The 24,552-nt window shown below is 49.5% G+C and overlaps 1 protein-coding gene across 1 annotated transcript in view; it reads right to left on the bottom strand.

The window, feature by feature from the left end:
• Positions 1-24,552, bottom strand: part of col11a1a (collagen, type XI, alpha 1a) — a 217,187-nt gene that overhangs the window by 179,129 nt on the left and 13,506 nt on the right. Inside the window, 3 exon segments of the mRNA XM_052013124.1 lie at positions 9,528-9,690; positions 10,540-10,753; positions 17,278-17,445. Of these exon segments, the coding sequence (XP_051869084.1) occupies positions 9,528-9,690; positions 10,540-10,753; positions 17,278-17,445 (545 nt within the window).

Raw genomic sequence — 24,552 nt, 5'->3', positions numbered from 1 at the left:
GTACCTGTACTCCTAGGTCCCCCTGTTCTACAACACTCCCCAAGGCCCTACCATTCACTGTGAACTACCATTCATGGCTCCACTGTTGTCTGTCATCTCTATTAATGATTAGGATGAGAATGTATTTGGCATGGTTGGTAAATTTACAAATGACACAAAAGTTGGTATTGTAGGACAATGAAGATTACAACAGGACCTAGATCAACTGGGAAGGTGGATCATTTAACTCAGACAAGTGCGAGATGTTGCATTTTGGGAAGTTAAACCAGGCGAAGACCTACGTGGTAAATGGTAGGGCCCTGGAGAGTGTTGTAGATCAGAGAGACTCAGGGTCCCTGAAAGTGGCAACACAGTTAGGTTGGTGAAGAAGGCATTTGGCAGGCTTACCTTCATTGGTCAGGGCATTGAGTACAGGAGTTGGGACGTCAGGTTACAGCTGTACAAAACATTGGTGAGACTGCATTAGAACATAGAATATAGAGAAACAAAGGACAGCAGATGCTGAAGTCTAGATGAAAAACGTGATGATGCTGGAGGGTCTCAGCAGGCCAGGCAGCATCCATGGAGAAAAGCAGGTGGTCAATGTTTCGGGTCAGGACCCTTCTTTAGGACTGAAGACAGGAGAAGGGGAAGCCCAATATATAGGAGGGAAAAGCAGAGCAGTGATAGGTGGACAAAAGAGGGGAGGCGGGGTGGGCACTAGGTGGTGATAGGTAGATGCAGGTAAGAGATAGTGATAGGCAGGTGCGGGGGAGGAGGGGAGAGCAGATCCACTGGGGGATGGGTCAAAGGTAAGGAGGTGAAAAAGGGGGACAAAAAAAGAGAGATAGGCTAGGGGGAAGAAAAGAAGAGGCATGGTTGTGGGGGTGGAGGGGGGTGTGATTGTGGGGATTACTCAATGTTCATGCTGTTAGGCTGAGGTGATGGAGATGGTGTAGGAGCAGGTGTTGCACCTATGGCGGGGTCAGTGGAAAGTCCCCGGGGTGGGAGTGGGATGGGTGAAGAGGGAGGAATGAACTAGGGAGTCACGGAGAGAGCGGTCCCTGCAAAGGCAGAAGGAGGTGGGGCGGGATATGCTTGGCGGTGGGGTCCCGTTAGAGATGGCGGAAGTGGAGGAGAATGACGTGTTGGATACATAGGCTGGTGGGATGAAATGTGAGGACAAGGGGGACCCCATCCCTGTAGGAGGGGTGGGGGTGAGAGTGGAAGTGCGGGAAATGGCAGAGATGCAGGCGTGAGCACTCTCGACCACAGTCGGGGGGAAGCCCTGGTTAGTAAAGAAGTTGGACGTCTCGGATGTCCTGGAGTGGGAAGCCTCGTCATGGGAGCAGATGTGGCAGAGACGGAGAAATTGAGAAAAAGGATAGCGTCCTTTCAACAGACAAGGTGGGAGGAGCTGTGATCGAGTTAGCTGTGGGCGTCAGTGGGTTTGTAGAAGATGTCGATGGATACGGAATCTCATGAGATGGAGATGGAAGGATTGAGGAAGGAGGGAGAGGTGTCAGAGATAGTCCAAGTGAATTGGAGAGCAGGGTGAAAATCAGTGGCAAAATTCATGAAACTGTCGAGTCCCGCATGGGTACAAGAGGTGGCGCCAAAGCAGTCGTCGATATAGGGGAGAAAGAGTTGAGGAATGGGGCCGGAGTAGGCTTGGAACAGAGACTGTTCAACGTCGCCAACGAAGGGGCAGGCATAGCTGGGGCCCATGTGGGTGCTCATGGCTACGCCCTTGGTCTGTAGAAAGTGAGAGGAATCGAAAGTGAAGTTGTTTAGGGTGAGGACAAATTCAGCCAGGTGGAGGAGAGTGTTAGTGGAAGGGGACTGGTTCTGTCCCCTGATGGGTTGAGTGAGCTAGGGCTTTTCTCTTTGGAGAGGAGGAGGATGAGAGGTGACTTGATAGAGGTGTACAAGATGATAAGAGGCATAGATCGAGTAGACAGTCAGAGACTTTTTCCCAGGGAGAAAATGGCTAACACAAGGGGCCATCATTTTAAGGTGATTAGAGGAAGATATAAGGGGGATGTCAGAGGCAAGTTTTTTTACACAGAGAGTGGTGGGTGTGTGGAACGCACTGCTGGCAGAGGTTGTGGGGGCAGATACATTAGGGACGTTTAAGAGACTCTTAGATAGTCACATGAATGTTAGAGAAATGGAGGGCCATGTGGGAGATATTGGGAGATAGATCTCGGAGCAGGATAAAATGTCGGGACAACATCGTGGGCCAAAGGGCCTGTACCATATTGTAATGTTCTATGTCCTATGTCTGATGTCTCTGGATTTTGGGGAGGGGATAGAAGTGGGCAGTCCTAGGTTGCAGGACTACCATATTGGTAGCTGTGGGGTGGATTTGGCACACGATATTGTCATATCTGCCTCCACCACCACTCCTGGGATCTCATTCCAGGGACCCACCACTCTCTGTGTAAAAAAGCACCCTGCACACCTCCTTTGAACTTACCCCCCCCCCCCACACCTTAAACACATGCCCTTCAGTATTAGACTTTTCAACCCTCCGAAACCCTCCCATGGACCTCCAGCCAGATTGTGTGTAGTTCTGGTCGCCCAGCTATAGGAGGGGTGTCATTAATCTGGCAGGGTGCAGGAAAGATTCACAAGGATGTTACCAGGTCTGGAGGGTTTTGGATTATGAGGAGAGACTAGATAGTCTGGGTCTTTTTCCCCTAGGGTGCAGAAGGCTGAGGGGTGACCTTTAGAGGTACACAAAATCATGAAGAGCATAGATAAGTTGATTAGTCATAGATTTTTTCTCAGCACAGAGGAATCTAAAACTGGAGGTCATTGGTTTAAGGTGAGAGGGGCAAGATTTAAAAGGGAACTTGAGGGGCAACCTTATCACACAGAGGGCGGTGGGTATGTGGAACGAGCTGCCAGAGGAAGTGGTAGAGGCAGGTACAATTATAATGTTTAAAAGACACTTGTACAGGTAGATGGATAGGCAAGGTTTAGAGGGATCCGGGCCAAACGTGGGCAAATGGGACTGGCTCAGGTGGGCACCTTTGTTGGCATGGACCATTTGGGCCGAAGGGCCTGTTTCTGTGCTGTGTACACTTTGAATCTTTGACTATGAATGTCGCACTGTGGGAGGGGCAGTACTGAGGGAGGGTCACACTGTGGGAGGGGCGGTACTGAGGGAGGGTCACACTGGGAGTGGTGGGGAGCACTGGCAGCTGACATATAATCCTCTGGCTCGAATTTAGGGAAACAGGAACTGGAACAGTGCACACAGTAACGGTGGAAATTGTTGGCAGTGATTCCAGCCACTGAGTAAAGATAAGCCAAGAAAAGGAATGCAGCTTCTTGGCATCAAACAGGATCCAGCACAGTCAGCAGGCTAACCATTCTCAGCGAGCTCCACAAACTCTCCTTCATCTTAACCCTCGAGGAACATCACAAGTAGGAAACAAATGGATCCCATTTCTGTAATACTCCCTCAGTACTGCCCCTCCCACAGTGACACTCCTTCAATACCGCCCCCTTTATTTTATATAAACGTCTGTTAGCTGAAAGCACTACAAAAAGGACAACCAGTGTCAATACACCACATCTAATACAGAAAAGAAGAAACTAAGCAACTACATAACTACAGTAGAGAATGCAAACTAAAACTAATGAAGCACACACGCAACGCTACACCCGTTAACGCAACACGCTACACTTCAAATAAGAATCGCATTCATACCGTCCACGACACACGCGATCCCCAGAGGGGCCCACCGAGCGCGGAACTCAACCAGGGTGCCCGCGGAGACCGTCAATACTGTCCCTCCTGCAGTGTGACATTCCCTTAGTACCTCCCGTCCCACAGTGTGCCCCTCCCTCAGTACTGCCCCTCCCACAATGCGACCCTCCCTCAGTACTGCCCCTCCCACAATGCACAATCTCACCCATGTACACTCTCCCATTGGATGTAATCTCTCTACTCTACAACAAACAATTGAAGAACAATAAAAAAATATTGTTTGACACTGTATGACTGTCTGACTCTGAAATACTGGGAAGTATAACTGCATGATCTAATTCCAGGCGATTTCTTATCTTGGTCTGAAACTAAAATCGGTATACATCTTGACTGTTTTGTTGTACAGGTGTCAGCCTCTGATCAAAGATTCACAGATGGTTCTTTGCACAAATTCTGGAGCCTAATGTCAGCCAGAAGCGGTGTGAAGGAACGACTCCTCACCCGGGGGTCAGTGTGTTTTGTGAGGGGACTGATTCAAGAGTGAGATTCTAATCTGGCTTGGAAGGTTGGACAAATTCCAAGCATGATTTGCGCTGGTTGTGTTGAAGAATGCGGCAGAAAGCGGAGGGATCTCCGTGCAGACAAAGCCGCAGGCTTATCGGCGAGATCTGCTGCCTCCCTTACAGCTGCAATGAAAGCAGCCCCCTGCCAAGAGCAGTAAAATGCTCCAACCATACATCAAGTGTGCGACAGTGCCAGGCCTCAGGCCAGAACGCTGTCGAACTACAAAATATTTTTAAGATGTATGGTTTATTTAGAGTACAGTAGCACAGTGATTAAGTTACTGGACCAACAATCAGCGGTCTAGACAAAACCAGGGAATGTGAGCAAAATTCCAACTCAGGAATATCGAGACTCCCCACCACAGGCAGAGACCACTCTGCCCATAAGGCCGATCCTGGCTCTGTGTGAGTCGACACTCTGTCCCACTCCCTGCTCCCTCCCCACATCCTGGAACCTTTCCCTGCTCCAGCTTTTCTCAGGTTCCCGGTAAACTCATTCCCACTGACCCACATCCCGGCAACCCTCCACAGGGAAAACTCTCTCCCCCTCACCCTCCAGCCCTTCAGCCCGACCCTTAGCTCCTATCCTCTGGTCTCCCCCACCTTCCTCATTCACTCCGTCCAAACCACTGATCATTTTGGATCCCTCCATTAATGCCCCTTCACCTTCCTGCTCCAAGGACTCCCCCAGTCTCTTCTCGGAGCCGAGATCCCTCATTTTATATTCCATATCTCCTCACGGCATGGAAGGAGGACATTTGGCCCATCAAAACTGTGGCAGCTCCCAGATTAACCACATTCCCTGTAACCCATTTCTTCCAATATCAACACCCGCCCCCACGTCCCCCCGGATTCTACCCCACACCCACATACTGGGGCATTTACAGTGGCCAATTAACCCACCGATCCATAAAATCATAAGACATAGGAACAGAATTAGACCATTCGGCCCATCGAGTCTGCACCATTTGATCGTGGCTGATTTATTTTTCCCTCCCAACCCCATTCTCCTGCCTTCTCCTCGTAACCTTTGACACCTTCACTAATCAAGAACCTATCAACCTCCACTTTAAACACACCCAATGACTTGGTCTCCACAGCCATCTGTGGCAATGAATTCCCCAGATTCACCACCCTCTAGCTAAAGAAATTCCTCCTTGTCTCAGTTCAAAGGGCCATCCTTCTATTCTGAGGCTGTGCTCTCTGGTCCTAGACTCTCCCACTACTGGAAACATCCTCTCCACGTCCACTCTATCCAGGCCTTTCAATATTCAGTAGATTTCAATGAGATCCCCCTCATCCTTCTGAACTTCAGCGAGTACAGGCCCAGAGCCATCAAACTCTCCTCATACGATAACCCTTTCATCCCTGGGGTCATTCTTGTAAACTACCTCTGGACCCTCTTCAATGCCAGCACACCCTTCCTTAGATATGTGGCCCAAAACTGCTTACAATACTCCAGATGTGATCTGACCAACACCTTATAAAGCCTCAGCATTATATCCCCGCTTTTATATTCTAGTCCTCTTGAAATGAATGCTAGCATTGCATTTGCCTTCCTTACTACCAACTCAACCTGCAAGTTATCCTTTAGGGAATCCTGCACTTGGACTCCCAACTCCTATCGCACCTCCAATTTCTGAATTAGCTCCCTGTTTGGAAAATATTCTATACCTTTATTCCTTCGACCAAAGTGCATGACCGTACACTTCCATATTCTTTATTCCATCTGCCACTTCTTTGCCCATTCTCCCAACCTGTCCAAGTCCTTCTGCAGACTCCCTGCTTCCTCAACACTACCTGCCCCTCCACCTATCTTTGTATCATCCACAAACCTGGCCACAAAGCCATCAGTTTCATCATCCAGATCATTAACATATAGCGTGAAAAGTAGCGGACCCAACACCGACCCCTGAGGAACACCACCAGTCACCGGCAGGCAGCCAGAAAAGGCCCCCTTTATTCCCACTCTTTGCTTTCTGCCAGTCAGCCAATCTTCTATCCATGCTGGTACCTTTCCTGTAATACCATGGGCTCCTATCTTGTTTAACAGCCTCATGTGCAGCACCTTGTCAAAGGCCTTCTGAAAATCCAAGTAAACAACATCAACTGACTTTCCTTTGTCTATCCTGCTTGTTACTTTGAGGATCTGTCAGGCAAGATCTCCCCTTAAGGAAACCATGCCGACTTCGGCCTATTTTATCATGTGCTTCCAAGTACCCCGAAACCTTATCCTTAGTAATGAACTCTAACATCTTACCAACCACTGAAGTCAGGCGAACTGGCCTATAATTACCTGTCTTTTGCCTCCCTCCCTCCCTTCTTAGAGAGTGGAGTGACATTTGTGATTTTCCAGTCCTCCAGACCCATTCCTGACTCTTGTGATTCTTGAAAGATCACTACTAATGCCTCCACAATCTCTTCAGCTACCTCTTTCAGACCCTGGGATGTAGTCCATCTGGTCCAGGTGACTTGGAAGCTTAAAGGTCTGAAGTTGGATAGTCACCTTCTCCTTAGTAGACTACACTCACTTCTGCCCCCCACTCTCTCGAATTTCTGGCATGTTGCTGGTGTCTTCCACAGTGAAGGCTGACACAAAATACTTATTCAGTTCGTCCACCATTTCTTTGTTCCCCATTACTACCTCTCCAGCATTATTTTCCAGCTGTCCGATGTCCACTCTTGCCTCTCTTTTACTCTTTATATATCTGAAAGAACTTGTGATATCCTCTATTATATTATTGGCTAGCTTACCTTCATATTTCATATTTTCTCCCCTTATTGCCTTTTTAGTTGCCTTCTGTAGGATTTTAAAAGATTCCCAATCCTCTTGCCTCCCGCTATTTTTTGCAATATTGTATATCCTCTCTTTTGCTTTTATGCTGTCTTTGACTTCCCTTATCAGCCACAGTTGCCTCATCCTCCCTTTAGAGTTCTTCTTCTTTGGGATGAACTGATCCTGTGTCTTCTGAATTACTCCAAGAAACTCCTGCCACTGCTGCTTTACCACCATCCCTGCTGGGGTCCCCTTCCAATCAACTTTGGCCAGCTCCCCTCTCTGCCTCTGCAGTTACTTTTTCTCAACTGTAATACCAATACATCCGATTTTAACTTCTCCCTCTCAAATTGCAGGGTGAATTCTATCATATTATGATCACTGCCTCCAAGGGTTCCTTTACCTTAAGCTCCCTAATCAAATCTGATTCATTGCACAACATCAAATCCAGAAGTTCCTTTTCCCTGTGGGCTCAATCACAAGCTGCTCTAAAAGGCCATCTTGTAGGAATTCTACAAATTCCTTCTTTTGGGATGCAATGCCAATCTGATTTTTCCAATCTACCTGCATATTGAAGTCCCCTTTGACCACCGTAACACTGCCCTCCTTACATGCTTTTTCTATCTCCTGTTGTAATTTGTAACCCACATCCTGGCTACTGTTCGGAGGCCTGTATAAAATTCCGATCAGGGTCTTTTTTACCCTTGCAGTTTCTTAACTCTACCCACAAGGATTCTACATCTTCTGATCCTATGTCATTTCTTGCTAAGGATATGATTTCATTTTTTACCGACAGAGCCACCCCACCCCCTCTGCCCACCTACCTGTTTTTTCGATAGGATGTGTATCCTTGATAGGATGTTCAGCTTCCAGCTGAGATCTTGTTTCAGTCACGACTCTGTGATGCCCACAACGTCATACCTGCCAATTTCTAACTGCACTATAAGCTCATCTACCTTGTTTCGTATACTGCGTGCATTCAAATATCACACTTTCAGTCCTGTATTCACCACCACTCTTCTCAAATTTGTCTCCATGCTGCCTGAAGTTAAATTCTTGTCCCTTTCTAAACTTTCTGTCTTATTTTTTATTCTGGAGACTTCAGTAACCTCTCCTGCACTCTCCTTCCCTTTCACTTCATCCAATCTTTTCCAATCTGTTGAACCCACCCCCTACTATTTAGTCTAGATCCACACGTGTTTGGCATGTGGGAGGAAACTGGAGCACTGAGGGGAGAACATGTAAACTCTGCAAAGACAGTGTCAGAGGTTGGGAGAGGTTGGCCATGCTGGATCTTTATTCCCTGGAGCACAGGAAAATGAGGACTGACCTCATAGAAGTTTATAAAATCATGAGGGGTATGGATAAGGTGGACGGTTATCGTCCATTCCCCAGGGTTGGGGAGTCCGTAACTAGAGGGCACAGATACAAGATGAGAGGGGAGAGATTTAAAAGAGACCTGAGTGGTAACTTCTTTACACAGAGGGTGGTGAGTGCCCGTAATGAGCTGCCAGAGGAAGTGATCGAGGCGGGTACAACTGCAACGTTTAAGAGGCATTTGGATTGGTACATGGAGGGGAGGGGCTTGGAGGGTTATGGGCTGAACATGGGCAACTGGGACCAGCAGGGAAGTTGCTGTGGTTGGCATGGACCAGTTGGGCCGAAGGGCCTGTTTCCGTGCCATATGACTTCTCCCTGTCTCTGTAGCCCCCTCCCACCCCTGCACCCCTCCTTATCTCTGTAACCCCATCTGGCCCCTACACCCATCCCCGTCTCCGTGACCCTGTCCGGCCCATACACCCTCCCTGTCTCTGTAATCCCCTCCAGCCCCTACACCCCTCCCCATCTCTGTAACCCCTCCGGCCCCCACACCCTCCGTCTCTGTAACCTCCCATGCCCTCTTCTCGATGCTGCCATCAGGCAGGAGGTACAGGACCCTGAAGACCCACTCCTCACACTTCAACAACAGCTTCTTCCCCACTGCCGTCAGGTTCTTGAACGGACCTGAGAAACCCCAACACTACATCGGACTGTATTTCTGCTTTCTCTCAACTTGCACTGGTGTCGTTTTGTTTATTTTTGTTTATTTTGTCATGAAAGTTATGTTAATTTATGTGTAATTTATTTCTGTTAACTTACATTTGTTGTGTCTGTAACGTACTGTGCTGCTGCTGCGTGGGGCTAATTTCCATGGCATTGATACCCTGGGTGTGTGCAGGACAATAAGCATGAAGCTTGGATTCCAACCCCCACTGAGGGCCGTTTCTCCAGCTGCCCGGGCACCGATTGTGGTTCCCACCTGCTCCACTTGTGATTTCCTGTCCCTTCCCCCTTTGCTTCCCCCCACTGTGCTTACACCCATCCCCTGCCTCTCCTCCTCCCAGATTCAGACACCCCTTTATCCCTGGGGCAGATCGCTGTGTCTGACGGAGGTGGTGCTGTTGCCCTGTTCCTGCAGGACTCTGAGCCTGTGTCAGAGGGACGTTACCTCATAAACCTCTTCGTCCAGGATCCTGGTACCGAACACCACGATCCCACTTGTGTCCAGGACAGGATTGCTGCTCCTCGGCAGAGCCTTGGTGATCTTCTTCTTGCAGTCCAGGATCAGCGTCACGTTCTTCTTCTGTACACTGATAGCAAGTCGATGCCACCTGGGAGAACAGAGTCCATTAACCTTTCCTTGGTCCTGCACAGTGCCAACCTTCCCTGGACAGCAGAGTGCTCGGTGGGGCGAGGTCAACCAGTTTGCAGCTGAGAAGGAGATCCACTTTGCCAGCCCCTCGCCTCTGCTCACTGAAAGTGTCCACCTCCACGCCCTCACTGGTGCCAAACTTTCCCCTCACTCATGCCACCCAGCACAGAAACAGGCCCCTCAGCCCACCGAGTCTGTGCCAACCATCACCCACCCATTTACATCAACCCTACACTGATCCCATTTCATTCTCCCCACATTCCCATCAACTCCCCCCAGATTCTACCCCTCACCCACACACTGGGGGCAATTTACAGTGGCCAATTAACCCACCAAACCGCACGTCTTTGGGATGTGGGAGGAAACCAGAGCACCCGGGGGAAACCCACAGGGTCACAGGGAGAACGTGGGAACTCCACACAGACAGCGCCAGAGGTTGGGATCGAATCTGGGTCTCTGGGGCTGTGAGGGAGCAGGACTACCCACTGCACCACTGTGCTGCCCTCTGGGATTCCAGTCTTTGTAAACTCCTGTTGAACCTACTTCGACTGCCCCAGACCCCAGCAACTCACCAGTGAAACCCTCTCCCCCTTCTGCCGGTCCTTTCACTCTGTTCCCCCACAATCCATCCCACCCTCTTCATCCACACCCCGTTGATCTTGGATCCCTTCCTTCACTTTCCCTGTGTTGAAGAGAACAACCTTGGTCCTCCCAGTTTCCCCCCCTCAGGACTGTCTGGTCATCCTGCCCCGCCCAAGGGTTAATCATTGATGAAGCCATGAGCAGCTCGGATTCCGCCGGCACTCACTTGTTGTCAGACAGGTTGATGGTTCCAAAGATTGGGTAGTCCTGAGGAGCTGGTTGACCATGTTGGTCCTCGTACAGGAATACAGGGGAGTTCCCGACCTCCACGCCCAGCTGCTGCACACCCTGCCCATTGTAGACGGACAGCAGGAAGGCTTGGGTGTTGCGCTTGGGTTTCAGGGTGACGAGGATGGAGAAATCCCGGGGAAATTGTCCATCTGTGGGAGAAACAGAGTCAGCGGAGATATCGGCTCGGAACTGCCCAACCTCTGGGACAGTGGAGACTCCGGCTCGGAGGGTAACTTCCACACAGCAAGGTCCCACAAGCAGATGGCTGACGATCAGGACATCTGTTTGTGGACTGACAGCTGGCCTCAGGGCCCAGCCCATGGATATTTTACACCACCCAGTAAAAAACATAACCCAGTACCACCCCTCAATCTCCACAGTGGGACTACTGCCCCTCCCAGACTGTGACCCTCCCTCAGTAATCCCTTCCCACTATGTGACCCTCCCTCAGTACTGCCCCACCAGCAGTGTGACCCTCCCTCAGTACAGCCCCTCCCACAATGTGACCCTCCCTCAGTACCCCCCTCCCACAGTGTGACACTCCCTCAGTACCCCCCCCACAGTGTGACACTCCCTCAGTAACCCCCTACCACAGTGTGACACTCCCTCATTAATCCCCCCCCCACAGTATTACCCTCCCTCAGTGGGACTACTTCCCCTCCCAGACTGTGACCCTCCCTCCGTAACATCCTCCCAGTGTGACCCTCCCTCAGTACTGCCCCCCCACAGTGTGACCCCCCCCTCAGTACTGTGCCCCCCACAGTGTAACCCCCCCCACAGAGTGACCCCCCCCTCAGTACCACCACATCACCAGCTCCCCACCATCTGTTCTACTAGTCATATCCTCAGAGAACTCTAGCTGTTTCGTCAATCACAATTTTCCTTTCATAAAACACAAACAATGGTATTATGGACAGCAAGGAAGGTTGTCTAAGGCTACAACAGAATGTAGATCAGACGGAAATTTGGACAGAGGGAATTTAACCTCGACAAGTGTATAGTGATGCATTTTGGGAAGTTAAATAGAGGTGGGACATAGGAGTAAATGATAAGGCAGTAAGGCATGTTGATGATCACGGAGAACTAGGGGCCCAAGCCCATAGCTGCCTGAAAGTAGCAACATAGGTCAATACGGTGGTGAAGGCATGTGGCATGAATGCCTTCATGGATGGGGCAGAGACATTATGTTGGCCTCACCTGGTACGTATCCTTCTGTTCCCTCCCTGTTCATATGTCTGTCTAACAGCCTCTGAAACACCACTTTTGTATCTGCTTCCACCACCCCTGGCAGCACATTCCAGGCACCCACTGCTCTCTGTGTAAGTAAACTTGCTTCACACATCTTCCTTAAACTTTCCTGTCTCAGCTTAAACCAATGTCCTCTAGTATTTGATGTTTCCACCCTGGGAACAAAAGACTCTAACTATCTACCCTATCTGTGCTTCTCATAACTTGATAAACCTCCATCAGGTCATCCCTCAGTCTCTAAAGCTCCAGAGAAAATAACCCAACTTGTCCAATCTCTCCTCACATCCTGGTGAACTTCTTCTGCACCCTCTCCAAAGCATCCACATCCTTCCTGTAATGGGGCATCCAGACTGCACACAGTTCCAGGTACCGAGGGCTGTGACGAGGAGCAAGGAGCGAGACACTCAGTGCGAGAAGTGGGAGCCATTATAAAGAGGTGAGTGTCGGGACCCAGTTCTTTTCCAGGTATTTCCAGATAATATCAGAGGCACAGCTGCGAATTGTTAGGTAATAACTGAATGGGAAATTAACCAGTTGGCAGCAACCAATAAGAAGAAGGTAGGCTGATGCAGAGTGGCCATTTTGGAGTGGACCAGTGTTAGAGTGGGGAGCTGAGTCTTTGGTGAGTTTCTAGTAAGTTTTTTTTCTTTCTTTCTTTTTTCCTTCCTTTCTTTGTCTCTAGTGTCCAGCAAAGTAGCAACAATGGATCCAGGGTCAGTGGTGTGTTCTTCCTGCCAGGTGTGGTAGATCTCAAAGCTCCCTGACAGCTACATCTGTGGGAGGTGCATCCAGCTGCAGCTCCTGACAGACCAGGTTAGGGAACTGGAGCTGCAGCTGGGTAACCTTCAGCTCCTACTGGAGAATGAGGAGGTGATAGATAAAAGCTACAAGGAGGGAGTCACACCTCAGTTACAAGAGGCAGGTAGCTGGGTGACTGTCAGGGGAGGGGAATAGGTAGGTAGTGCAGAGTATCCTTGTGGCCATTCCCCTCAATAACAGGTATACCGCTTTGGATACTGTTGGGGGAGATGACCTACCAGGGGAAAACTGCAGTGGTCAGTTCACTGGTACTGAGTCTGGCTCTGTGGCTCAGAAGGGAAGGGGGGAGAAAAGGAGAGTGGTAGTGATAGGGGACTCTCTAGTTAAGGGAGCAGACAGGAGATTCTGTGGACATGAAAGAGACTCTCGGATGGTATGTTGCCTCCCAAGTGCCAGGGTCAGGGACATCTCAGATTGGGTCCACAGCATTCTGAAGGGGGAGGGTGAGCAGCCAGAGGTCATGGTACATATCGATACTAATGACATAGGTAGGGAAAAGGATGTCCTGAAAAATGAATATGGGGAACTAGGTAGGAAGCTGAAAAGCAGGACCTCAAGGGTAGTAATCTCTGGATTGCTGCCTGTGCCACGCTCCAGTGAGGGTAAGAATAGTTTGATTTGGCAGATGAATGTGTGGCTGAGAAATTGGTGCAGGAGGCAGGGTTTCAGATTTGTGGATCATTGGGATCTCTTCTGGGGACGGTATGACCTGTACAAAAGGGATGGGTTACACATGAACTGGAAGGGGACCAATATTCTTGTAAGCACGTTTGCTAGAATTGTTGGGGACAGTTTAAACTAGTTTGGCAGGGGGATGGGAATCTGAGTGTTAGGTCAGAGGATGGGGCAGTTGGTGTACAGATTGATGCAGCCTGTAGAGATACTGTGAAGAAGGATAGGCAGTTGATTGGGCAAAGTTGCAGTCAGTTGGATGGGTTGAAATGTGTCTATTTTAATGCAAGAAATATCAAACAAGGGTGATAAATGCCAAGCATGGGTAAGTACATGGAACTACGATGCTGTGGCCATTACAGAGACTTGGCTGTCACAGGGGCAGGAATGGCTGCTGAACGTTCCGGGGTTTAGATGTTTCAAAAGGGACAGGGACGGAGGTAAAAGAGGTGGGGGAGTGGCTTTGCTGATCGGGGACAGTGTCACAGCTGTAGAAAGGGAAAATGTCCTGGAGGAATCGTGGAAGTCCAGCAGGAGGGGAGCGATCATTGTATTAGGAGTATTCTATAGACCCCACAATAGCAACAGAGACACTGAGGAGCAGATCGGGAGGCAGATTTTGGAGAAGTGCGAAAATAACAGGGTTGTTGCCATGAGAGGCTTCAACTTCCCTAATATTGATTGACACCTCCTTAGTGAAAAAGGATTGGATGGGGCACAATTTGTTAGGTGTGTCCAGGAAGGATTCCTGACATAATATCTAGACAGGCTGACTGGAGGAGAGGCCCATTCTGGATCTGGTACTAGACAATAAACCTTGGTCAGGTGTCAGATCTCTCAGTGGGTGAGCATTTCGGATACAGTGACCACAACTCCCTGACCTTTACCCTTGCCTTGGAGATGGATAGGAGCAGATGGTATGGGAAAGTATTTAATTGGGGGAGGGGGAATTATGATGGTATTAGGCAGGAACTTGGGAGTGTGAATTGGGAGCAGATGTACTCAGGGAAATGCACAATGGAAATGTGGAGATTGTTTAGAGATCACTTGCAGGGGGTTCTAGATAGATTTGTCCCATTAAGGCAGGAAAAGGATGCACGGGTGAAGGAACCATGGTTGACAAGAGGTGTAGAATATCTAGTAAAGAGGAAGAAAGAAGCTTGTTTAGGAAGCAAGGATCAGACAGAGGTCTGGAGAGTTACAAGGTAGCCAGGAAGGAGCTGAAGAATGGACTTGAGAGAGCTAGACGAGGGCATAAGGCCTTAGCGAGTAGGATTAAGGATAACCCCAAAGCGTACCACTCATGTGAAGAATGGGAGGATGACTAGAGTGATAGTAGGAACAACTCTATAGGATAGAGGAGGAAACATGTGCCTGGGGTCGGAGGAGGTAGGGGAGGTCATTAATGAAAACTTTGCTTCATTATTCACCTGTGAGAGAGACCTTGACATTTGTGAGGACAGTGTAAAACAGGCTGATAAGCTAGAACATCTCTATGTTAAGAAGGACGATGTGCTGGAACTTTTGAAAAACATTAGGGTAGATAGGTCCCTGGGGCTGGACAGTATATATCCCAGGATACTATGAGAAGTGGGGGAAGAGATTTCTGAGCCTTTGGCAAATGTTATTCCTTTGTTCAAGAAAGGGAGCAGGGATAACCCTGGGAATTATAGACCAATGAGTCTTCTATCAGTGGTAAGCAAATTATTGGGGGAAAAAAGGTTGAGGGACAGGATTTATGAGCATTTGGAGAAGCATAGTCTCATTAGGGACAGTCAGCATGGCATTGAGGGGCAGGTTGTGCCTCACGAGCCTGACTGAATTCTTTGAGGATGTGACTTTTGTGAGGATGAGGCATTTGATAAGGTTCCCCATGAAAGGCTCATTCAGAAGGTTGGGAGGCATGGGATCCAGGGAAACGGCTGTGTGGATTCGGAATTGGCTTGCCCATAGAAGGCAGAGGCTGTTTGTAGATGGTGTGTATTCTTCCTGGAGGTCGGTGACCAGTGGTGTTCCTCAGGGATCTGTCTGGGACCCCTGCTCTTTGTGATTTTTATAAATGACTTGGATGAGGAAGTGGAAGGGTGGGTTAGTAAGTTTGCAGGTGACATGAAGGTTGGTGGTGTTGTGGATAGTGTAGAAGGTTGTCAAGGGTTACAACGGGACATTGATAGGATGCAAAGCTGGGCTGAGAAGTGGCAGATGGAGTTCAACCCAGAGAAGTGTGAAGTGATTCACTTTGGAAGATCAAATTTGAAGGTAGGGTACAGGGTTAATGGCAGGATTCTTAGCAGTATGGAGGAACAGAGGGATCTTGAGGTCCAAGTCCATAGATCCCTCAAACTGCCTCACAAGTTGATAGGGTTGTTAAGAAGGCATATGGCATGTTGGCCTTCATTAGTCAGGGGATTGAGTTCAAGAGCCACGGGGTAACGTTGCAGTTCTATAAAACTCTGGTTAGATCACACTTGGAGTATTGTGTTCAGTTCTGGTCACCTCACTGTAGGAAGGTTGTGGAAGCTTTAGAGAGGGTACAGAGGAGGTTTACCAGGATGCTACCTGGATGTCTTGTGAGGATAGGCTGAGCGAGCTTGGGCTTTTCACTTTGGAGCGAAGGAGGATGAGAGGTGACCTGATAAAGGTGTACAAGATGATTAGAGGCATCGACTGAGTGGACAGCCAGAGACTTTTCCCCAGGGTGGAAATGTCTAACATGAGGGGGCATAACTTTAAGGTGATTGGAGGAAAGTACAGAGGGGATGTCAGAGGTAATTTTTTTTTACAGAGTTGTGGGTGCATGAAACACACTGCCAGGGGTGGTGGTGGAGGCAGATACACTAGGGACATTTAAGAGACATATAAAAATGGAGGGCTATGTAGGAGGGAAGAGTTGGATTGATCTTGGAGTAGGTTAAAAAGTTGGCACGACATTGTGGGCTGAAGGGCCTGTACTGTGCTGTAACGTTCTAATACTCCCGATGTGGCTGGACCAAAGTTTTAAGTAACTGCAATGTGATTTCCTGACTTTTGCACTCAGCACCCTGACTGATGAAGGCCTGTGTGCCGTACACATGCTTTACCACCCAATCTACTTGTGTGGCCACTTTCAGGGAGCCATGGACTTGCACCCCAACATCACTGCTCCCACAACAGTCTCTCCCCTCCGTCTACACCCCTCCCTCTCTCATCCTGTTTTCCAGTTCTGGTGAAATTTCTCGTCTTTCGTTCAACTTTCCCTGTTCCTGTCCCAACACAAATTCCCTGAAGCACTGTGACCTACGACCCTGACCCTGATCCCAACATCCAAACCCAAACACTCCAGCCACTGACCCAAAACCCAACCCAACACCTTAATCCCTGACTCCAACACCCTGACTCAACACGCTAAAGCCAATGCCAACCTGTAACTCAACACCCTGACCACTGACCCCAATGCACTCACCGAACACCTAACCCAATACCCAGACCACTACGCCAATACCCTGACCCTTGATTCCAACAATATGAACCCTGACACCCGATCTGGACCCACATACCATGACCCAACACCCTGACCCCTGACCCAACACCCTGACCCCTGACCCAACACCCTGACCCCTGACCCAACACCCTGATCCCAACCCTAACAGTCCACCCCTGACCCAACACCCCGACCCAATTCCAACATACCAACCCAAACACTGACCCCTGACCCAACACACTGACCCTGATTCCAACATCCCAACCCCAACGCCCAGACCATGATCAGTATGCAGGATGTTTTTCCACTGTACCTTGGTACAAGTGAAAATAATAAACCAGTACCAATCCCAACACCCCAACCCTGATCCCAATACCCCTGATCCCAACACCGCAACCCAATAGGCTGACCTGCGACTCCCCAGCCCCAACCAGTCCCCACCCGCCCCCCCCATGTGCCCCTGCTCTCACCCACCGGGGTACAGCTGCCTGGTGGGGGCACTGAGCTGTGCCCGCTTACTGACTCGATAGGCCACGTCGGGTCCAGGTGCGTTCCTCCGGTTCTTGCAGTATCCGGCCGTTTTCACTACGCCTTCTGGAAAATTTTGAAACTCTAAAGCTTGCAGAATGTCCACGGGACCGGCTGAGGGAGGAAGGAGGAGGGAGGTTAGTCAGAGCAGGCGGTGTCTCCCAACCCTCCCCCAACTCTGCACGCCCCAGCCAGTGACATCCCACAGGGAGACGGAGGGTACAGGCAAAGTCACAGGCTCGTACAGTGCAGGAACAGGCCCTTCGGCCCATCATGCCCATACTGACCATCCGGCACCCATCTACACCAACCCCATCCCCCAGCACGTGGTCCATACCCTTCTCTGCCTTGGTGATTCAAGGTACAGACACTTGTTAAATGTTGTGAACATCTCCGCACCCCCCTTAGGCAGTGCATCCCGGATTCCAGCCTCCCTCTGGGGAAAATATTCCTTCTCAGATCCCCTCTTACCCAAAACATGCCCTCTGGTTTTAGACATCTCTGCTACGGGGAAAGGTTTCCCACTATCCATGCACCACACAATTTTGTACACCTCTATCAGTTGCTCTCTCAGCCTCCTCTGCTCCAAGGAAAACAAATCCAGTCTACCCAGTCTCTGCTCAAAACTGAAACACTCCATCCCAGGCAACATCCTGGTGAATCCTCTCTGCACCCTCCCCAGTACAATCACATCCTTCCTTAGTGTGGTTACAAAAATGAACACAGCGTTCCAACTGAACATAGAACAAGAACAGGCCCTTTGGCCCACAATGCTTGGGATAACCACAATGCCAATCCAGACTAATCCAACCTGCTTGAACATAAGCACTGGTCCATCCACAGGTAGGACTGGGTGCTGGACTTTGGGAGGATGTGACCACTCTGGAGAGGGTGCAGAAGTTTTACTGAAGTGATTCCAGGGATGAAAAACCTTAGTTCTGTGGACAGACTGGAGACACAGTGGTCACACTCCCCGGAACTCAGGTTGTGAGGGGATCTAATGGAAGGACAGGGTGGATGGAGAAAGAAACAGACCCATTGACGTTTGTCAGGGTCAGGAACAAGGGATGGAAATAAAGGACCAAGAGTGACCTGAGGAGAAGTTCCCCATCTGCTGGGTTGGGGAGCCTGGGTGGGGGAGGAAGGGAGGCAGGTTTAACTGGAGTGTTGGAGAGGCAGCTGGTGAGGTAACTGAGAGGATCCCTCAAGGTTGTTGTGCAGGTTGATAGGGTTGTTAAGAAGGCGTATGGTGTGTTGGCCTTCATTAGTCGGGGTACTGAGTTCAAGGGCCATGAGGCAATGTTGCAGCTCTATAAAACTCTGGTCAGACCACACTTGGAGTATTGTGTTCAGTTCTGGTCACCTCATTATAGGAAGGATGTGGAAGCTTTAGAGAGGGTGCAGAGGAGATTTACCAGGATGCTGCCTGGATTGGACAGCATGTCTTATGAGGATAGGTTGAGTGAGCTAAGGCTTTTCTCTTTGGAGAGAAGGAAGATGAGAGGTGACTTGATAGAGGTGTACAAGATGATAAGCGGCATAGATTGAGTGGACAGTCAGAAACTTTTTCCCAGGGCAACAATGGCTAACACGAGGGTGCATAATTTTAAGGTGATCGGAGGAAAGTACGGGGGGATGTCAGAGTAAGTTTTTTCATATATAGTGGTGGCTGTGTGGAACGCACTGCTGGTAGAGGTGGTGGGGGCAGATACATTAGGGACATTTAAGAGACTCTCACATGAATTACAGAGAAATGGAGGGCTATGTGGGAGGGAAAGGTTAGATAGATCTTAGAGCAGGATAAAATGTCGGCACAACATCGTGGGCCAAAGGGCCTGTACTGTGCTGTAGTGTTCTATGCTCTATGAAAGTTTAGAGGGTGGGGAGGGGACTGGCTGAATTGCTCCAAGGCGGCTAATGGTGGGTCTTTATTTCAGAAGAACTGCAAGGACAAGCCAGGGAACTACAGGCCAGTGAGCCTAACATCAGTGGTGGGAATGTTACTGGGGGGGATTCTGAGACAGGATCTACCTGCATTTGTGTCTTATGAATTTGATTTGAATTTCTTTTTGAAAAGGTGACCAAGAGTATTGATGAGGGCAGGGTGGTAGACATTGTCTACATGGACTTTAGCAAGGCCTTTGACAAGGTCCCACATCATAGGCTGGTCTGAAAGGTGAGATCCCACGTGATCCAGGGTGAGCCAGCCAATAAGACACAAAATTGGCTTGGTATAATAAATCCTCCAGAGAACTAGCAACTTTAAAGGGACTGTGAGAAATTGGGCCCTGGGGAGTTTAAAGGGAGTGGGGAAATGGGGCCCCGGTAGGTTTAAAGGGCGTGGGAAGGGGCCTTGATAGGCTTAAAGGCAACTGGAAACCAGTCCCTGGTGGGTTTGTGGGGAGCGAGGAACAAGGCCCAGGTGAACCAGCTGCCAAACCACTGGGATTTCTCCACAGTTGGATGGATTATCAGAACCACACTGTAACTGAATGCACAATGCATGCCTTAATGACTACTGCCCGGTGGCTCTGACATCTGACATCATGAAGGGCTTTGAGAGGCTGGTCATGGTACACATTAACTCCAGCCTCCCTGACAATCTCGACCCACTGCAATTTGCCTGCTGCTGAAACAGGTCTACAGTGGACAGCATCTCCCTGGCCCTATACTCAGATCTGGAGCATCTGGTCAGTAAAGACACCTACGTTAGACAATTGTTTATTGACTATAATGCCATCTTCAATACTGTAATTACAAGCAAGCTCGTCATCAGACTCCGAGACCTGGGACTCAACACCTCCCTCTGTAACTGGATCCTTGTCTTTCTGACCAACAGACCGCAATCAGTGAGGATAGGCAGCAATACCTCCAGCATGATTATTCTCAACACTGGTGCCCCACAAGGCTGCGACCTCAGCCCTCTACTCCCTATACACTCATGACTGCGTGACCAGATTGTAGATGATACCACCGTTGTAGGCTGTATCTCAAACAGTGATGAATCGGAGTACAGGAAGGAGATAGAGAGCTTAGTGACATGGTGTCATGACAACAACCTTTCCCTCAATGTCAACAAAACTAAAGAGCTGGTCATTGACTTCAGGAAAGGGGGCGGTGTACATGCACCTGTCTACATCAATGGTGCTGAGGTCGAGAGGGGTGAGAGTTTCACGTTCCTAGGAGTGAACATCACCAATAGCCTGTCCTGGTCCAACCACGTAGACACCACAGCCAAGAAAGCTCACCAGCATCTCTACTTCCTCAGGAGGCTAAAGAAATTTGGCATGTCCCCTTTGACTCTCACCAATTTTTATCGATGCGCCATAGAAAGCACCCTATCTGGATGCATCACAGCTTCGTATGGCAACTGCTCTGCCTGGGACTGCAAGAAACTGCAGAGAGTTGTGGACACAGCCCAGTGCATCACAGAAACCAGCCTCCCCTCCATAGACTCTGTCTATACCTCTCGCTGCCTTGGTGAAGCTGCCAGCATAATCAAAGACCCCACCCACCCTGGTCATTCTCTCTTCTCTCCTCTTCCATCAGGCAGAAGATACAGGAGCCTGAGGGCACGTACCACCAGGCTCAAGGACAGCTTCTATCCCACTGTGATAAGACTATTGAACGGTTCCCTTATATGATGAGATGGACCCTTGACCTCACAATCTACCATGTTAGACCTTGCACCTTATTGTCTACATGCAATGCAGTTCCTCTGTAGCTGTGACACTTTACTCCGTATTCTGTTATTGTTTTTACCCTGTACTACCTCAATGTACTGTGTAATGAATTGATCGGTATGCAAGACAAGTTTTTCACTGTACCTCGGTACAAGTGACAATAATAAACCAATACCAGTACTGTCCAGTGTCGAACAGGCTCTGGACGAGGAATTCGCACTCAGAAAACAGCCACAAGAGGAGAACGATCACAACCAGCAAAAGACCTTGCCCTGTAATCTCACCGATCTCATTTCCCCAGACCAACCCTAATAATTGCTCTTCACGCTGTGATTTGTAGATTATTTATATTTGCAATGTTTAACCCGAGGAACAGATTTTCCAAAGGGAAAGGCTCAGCCCAGAACTTCCTCAGGCAGACAGTGGAGTTATCTAAGATCAAGTCTAAATCAAGGGTTGTGTACGAATTGCTGTCAAGGTTTTGCATATGAGTTTGAAGAATGAGGGTGACCTTACTGACTCTGAGGGGACAGGACAGGCGAGATGTGGAGATGTTTCCACCAGTGGGAGAGTCTCAAACAAGGGGACACAGTTACAGGATTAGAGGGTGGACATTTAAAACTGAGGTGTATAGGGACTTCTCACAGAGGGAGGGGAATCTGTGGGATTCTCTGCCCCAGAGGGTGTGGAGACTGGATCACTGGGGAGGGTTTAAAGAGGAGGGAGGTAAATGTTTGAAAGATCAGGGAACTGAGGGCGATGGGGAACTAGCACAGAAGAGGAGATGAGGCCTGGGGCAGATCAGCCGTGGTCACAGTGAATGGTGGGAGAGGACTGAGAGGCCAAGTGGCCTACTTCTGCTCCAGTTTCCCTGAGTTGGTCTCCATCAAGGACCGTGTGCATGGTAGTGTGTTACCATTGAGGGTTGTAATTGAATCTCAATCACAGAATGATTACTGCCCAGAAGGTTCTTCAGCCCCTTGTGGCCATGCTGACCAGAGTAACCTTCTCGTTCTACCACCTGACCTCCTCTCCATAACCTGACAAACTTTGCTCCACAGTATATCTACCCAGTTCCCTGTTGAAGGCCACAGTGGAATCTGCCCCCACCACATCAGCAGGCAGCGTGTACCGGTTTCAATCACACCCTGATCAAATGTTCTTCCTCATCATTCTTACTTCTTGTCCCCATGACCTCCAGTCCTTCACCCTCCACTGATAGGATCAGTCTCCCACTGTCCACTCTGTGCAGACCCTGCACTGTGTACAATCTATTAGATCTCCCCTGCTCCAGATTTCCAACCTGTCCGATCCATCCTTGGAGTTGTCCTCTCCCCACCCAGAAACCTATCCTGTCACCCTCCTCTGCACCCTTTCTGATGCTCCCACACCCTTCCTCTATGGGGACGAGAAGTGAACACAACACTCCAGCTGAGGCCACACCAGTGTTTTGTAAAGGTTCAGCCCACCTTCCCTGCTTTTATACCTCACGCCTCTGTCAATAAAGCCCAGAAATGGGTTTGCCTTATGAACCGATACCTCAACCTGACCCACCACTTTCAGTGGTTTGTACAGCCCCACCCTGCTCGTGCACCCTGTTACAACACCATCCTTTATTCTACATCACCTCCTCTCATTCTTGCACCAAAACACCTCACAGTCTCTACATGCCGGCAGAGGTGGTGGGGCAGGTACATTAGAGACATTTAAGAGACTCTTAGATAGACACATGGATGATAGAAAAATAGAGGACCATGTGGGAGGGAAGGGTTAGATAGATCTTAGAGCAGTGTAAAATGTCAGCATAACATTGTGGGCCGAAAGGCCTGTACTGTGCTGTAATGTTCTATGTTCTGTATATGGAACAAGCTGCCAGAGGAAGTGGTTGAGACGATACAATTACAACATTCAAAAGATATTTGCATAAGTGCATGAATAAGAAAAGTTTAGAGGGATATGGGCCAAACGTGGGGAAGTAGGACTAGCTTGGTGGACCCCATGGTCAAGCACCAATCCTGGGGACACACCAATCCCCCACCCAGCAACACCCCTTCACCACCACTGTGCTGAGAATCACATACACGAGTCACAGTCAAGGGTCGTGGGTCACGCTTGCTGGTCATGATTGAGGGTCACGGTTGAGGATTGCAAGTCACAGGTCATGGTCGGAGGTCACAAGTGAGTCATGGTCCAGGGTCATGAATTACAATCGAGGGTCAAGGGTTGATGGTCACAGTTGTTGGTTGCAGGTTGAAAGTCATAGGTAACAGTTGAGACAAGGGTCGCAGGTTGTGAGTGAAGGGTGACGGTTGATGGTCACAAGTGAGTCACGGTCCTGGGTCACGAGTCATGGTGGACGGTCACAGGTCAAGGTTGAGGGTCACAGGTCATGGTTAAGGGTCATGGGTCAGGGCGGAGTGTTGAGTCAGGAGTTGGAGTGGAAGCTTTGAAAAGAGGTGAGTCTCTGTGCGAGTGCTGGTGAGTTTCACCCTACAAGAATCTAAAAGAGGCACATTTGCAAATTGTTAATAGTTGATTGGCTAATTTAACAGCAGCAAATAGAGGGAAGGTAGGTATAAGTGGAGTGGCCATTGTGGGAGTGGGCTAGTGTTAGAGTGGAGCACTTGAGGCTTTAGCGAGAGGAGGCGGAGGCTAAGGTAAGTCTCTGATGTTTCTTTCTATCTTTCTCTGATTTTTCCTTTAGTGCCAGGCCAGTGTAGTGAGAATGGCTCTGGGATCAGAGGTGTGTTCATCTTGTGAGATGTGGGAGTTCTGGGAGAGATCCAGTCTCCCTGATAACTACATCTGCACGAGGTGCATCCAGCTGCAGCTTCTTACAGACCGTGTTAGGGAACTAGAGCTGCAGCTGGATGACCTTCAGCTCCTATGGGATGAGGAGTTCATAGACAAGAGCTACAGGGAGGCAATCACTCTGAGGCTGCAGGAGGCAGGTAGCTGGGTCACTGTCAGGAGAACGATGGAGATTAGGCAGGTAGTGCAGAGTTACCCCTGTGGCCGTTCCCCTCATAACAGGTATATCGCTTTGGATACCAGGGGAAAGCCACAGTGACCAAATCTCTGGCACTGAGCCTGGTCATGTGCTGTAGAAGGGAAGGGGGGAGAAGAGGAGGGCTGTAGTGATAGGGGATCCCATAGTAAGGGGGGCAGACAGGAGATTCTGTGAACATGAAAGAGACTCCCGGATGGGACGTTGCCTCCCAGGTGCCAGGGTCAGGGACGTCTCAGATCGGGCCCACAGCATTCTGAAGGGGGAGAGTGAACAGCCAGAAGCTGTGGTACATATTGGTACCAATAACATAGGTAGAAAAAGAGATGAGGTCCTGAAGAGGGCATATAGGGAGTTAGGTAGGAAGCTGAAAAGCAGGAGCTGAAGGGCAGTAATCTCTGGATTGCTGCCTGTGTCACTTGCCAGTGAGGGTAAGAATAGGTTGATGGCAGGCACGGTAGCATAGTGGTTAGCGTAGTGCTTTACAGCGCCAGTGACCCAGGTTCAAATCCGGCCACTGTCTGTAAGGAG

Source organism: Pristis pectinata, chromosome 3, assembly GCF_009764475.1.
Source record: "Pristis pectinata isolate sPriPec2 chromosome 3, sPriPec2.1.pri, whole genome shotgun sequence".
Taxonomy (NCBI): domain Eukaryota; kingdom Metazoa; phylum Chordata; class Chondrichthyes; order Rhinopristiformes; family Pristidae; genus Pristis; species Pristis pectinata.
This window is presented reverse-complemented; position numbering and strand designations above follow the sequence as displayed.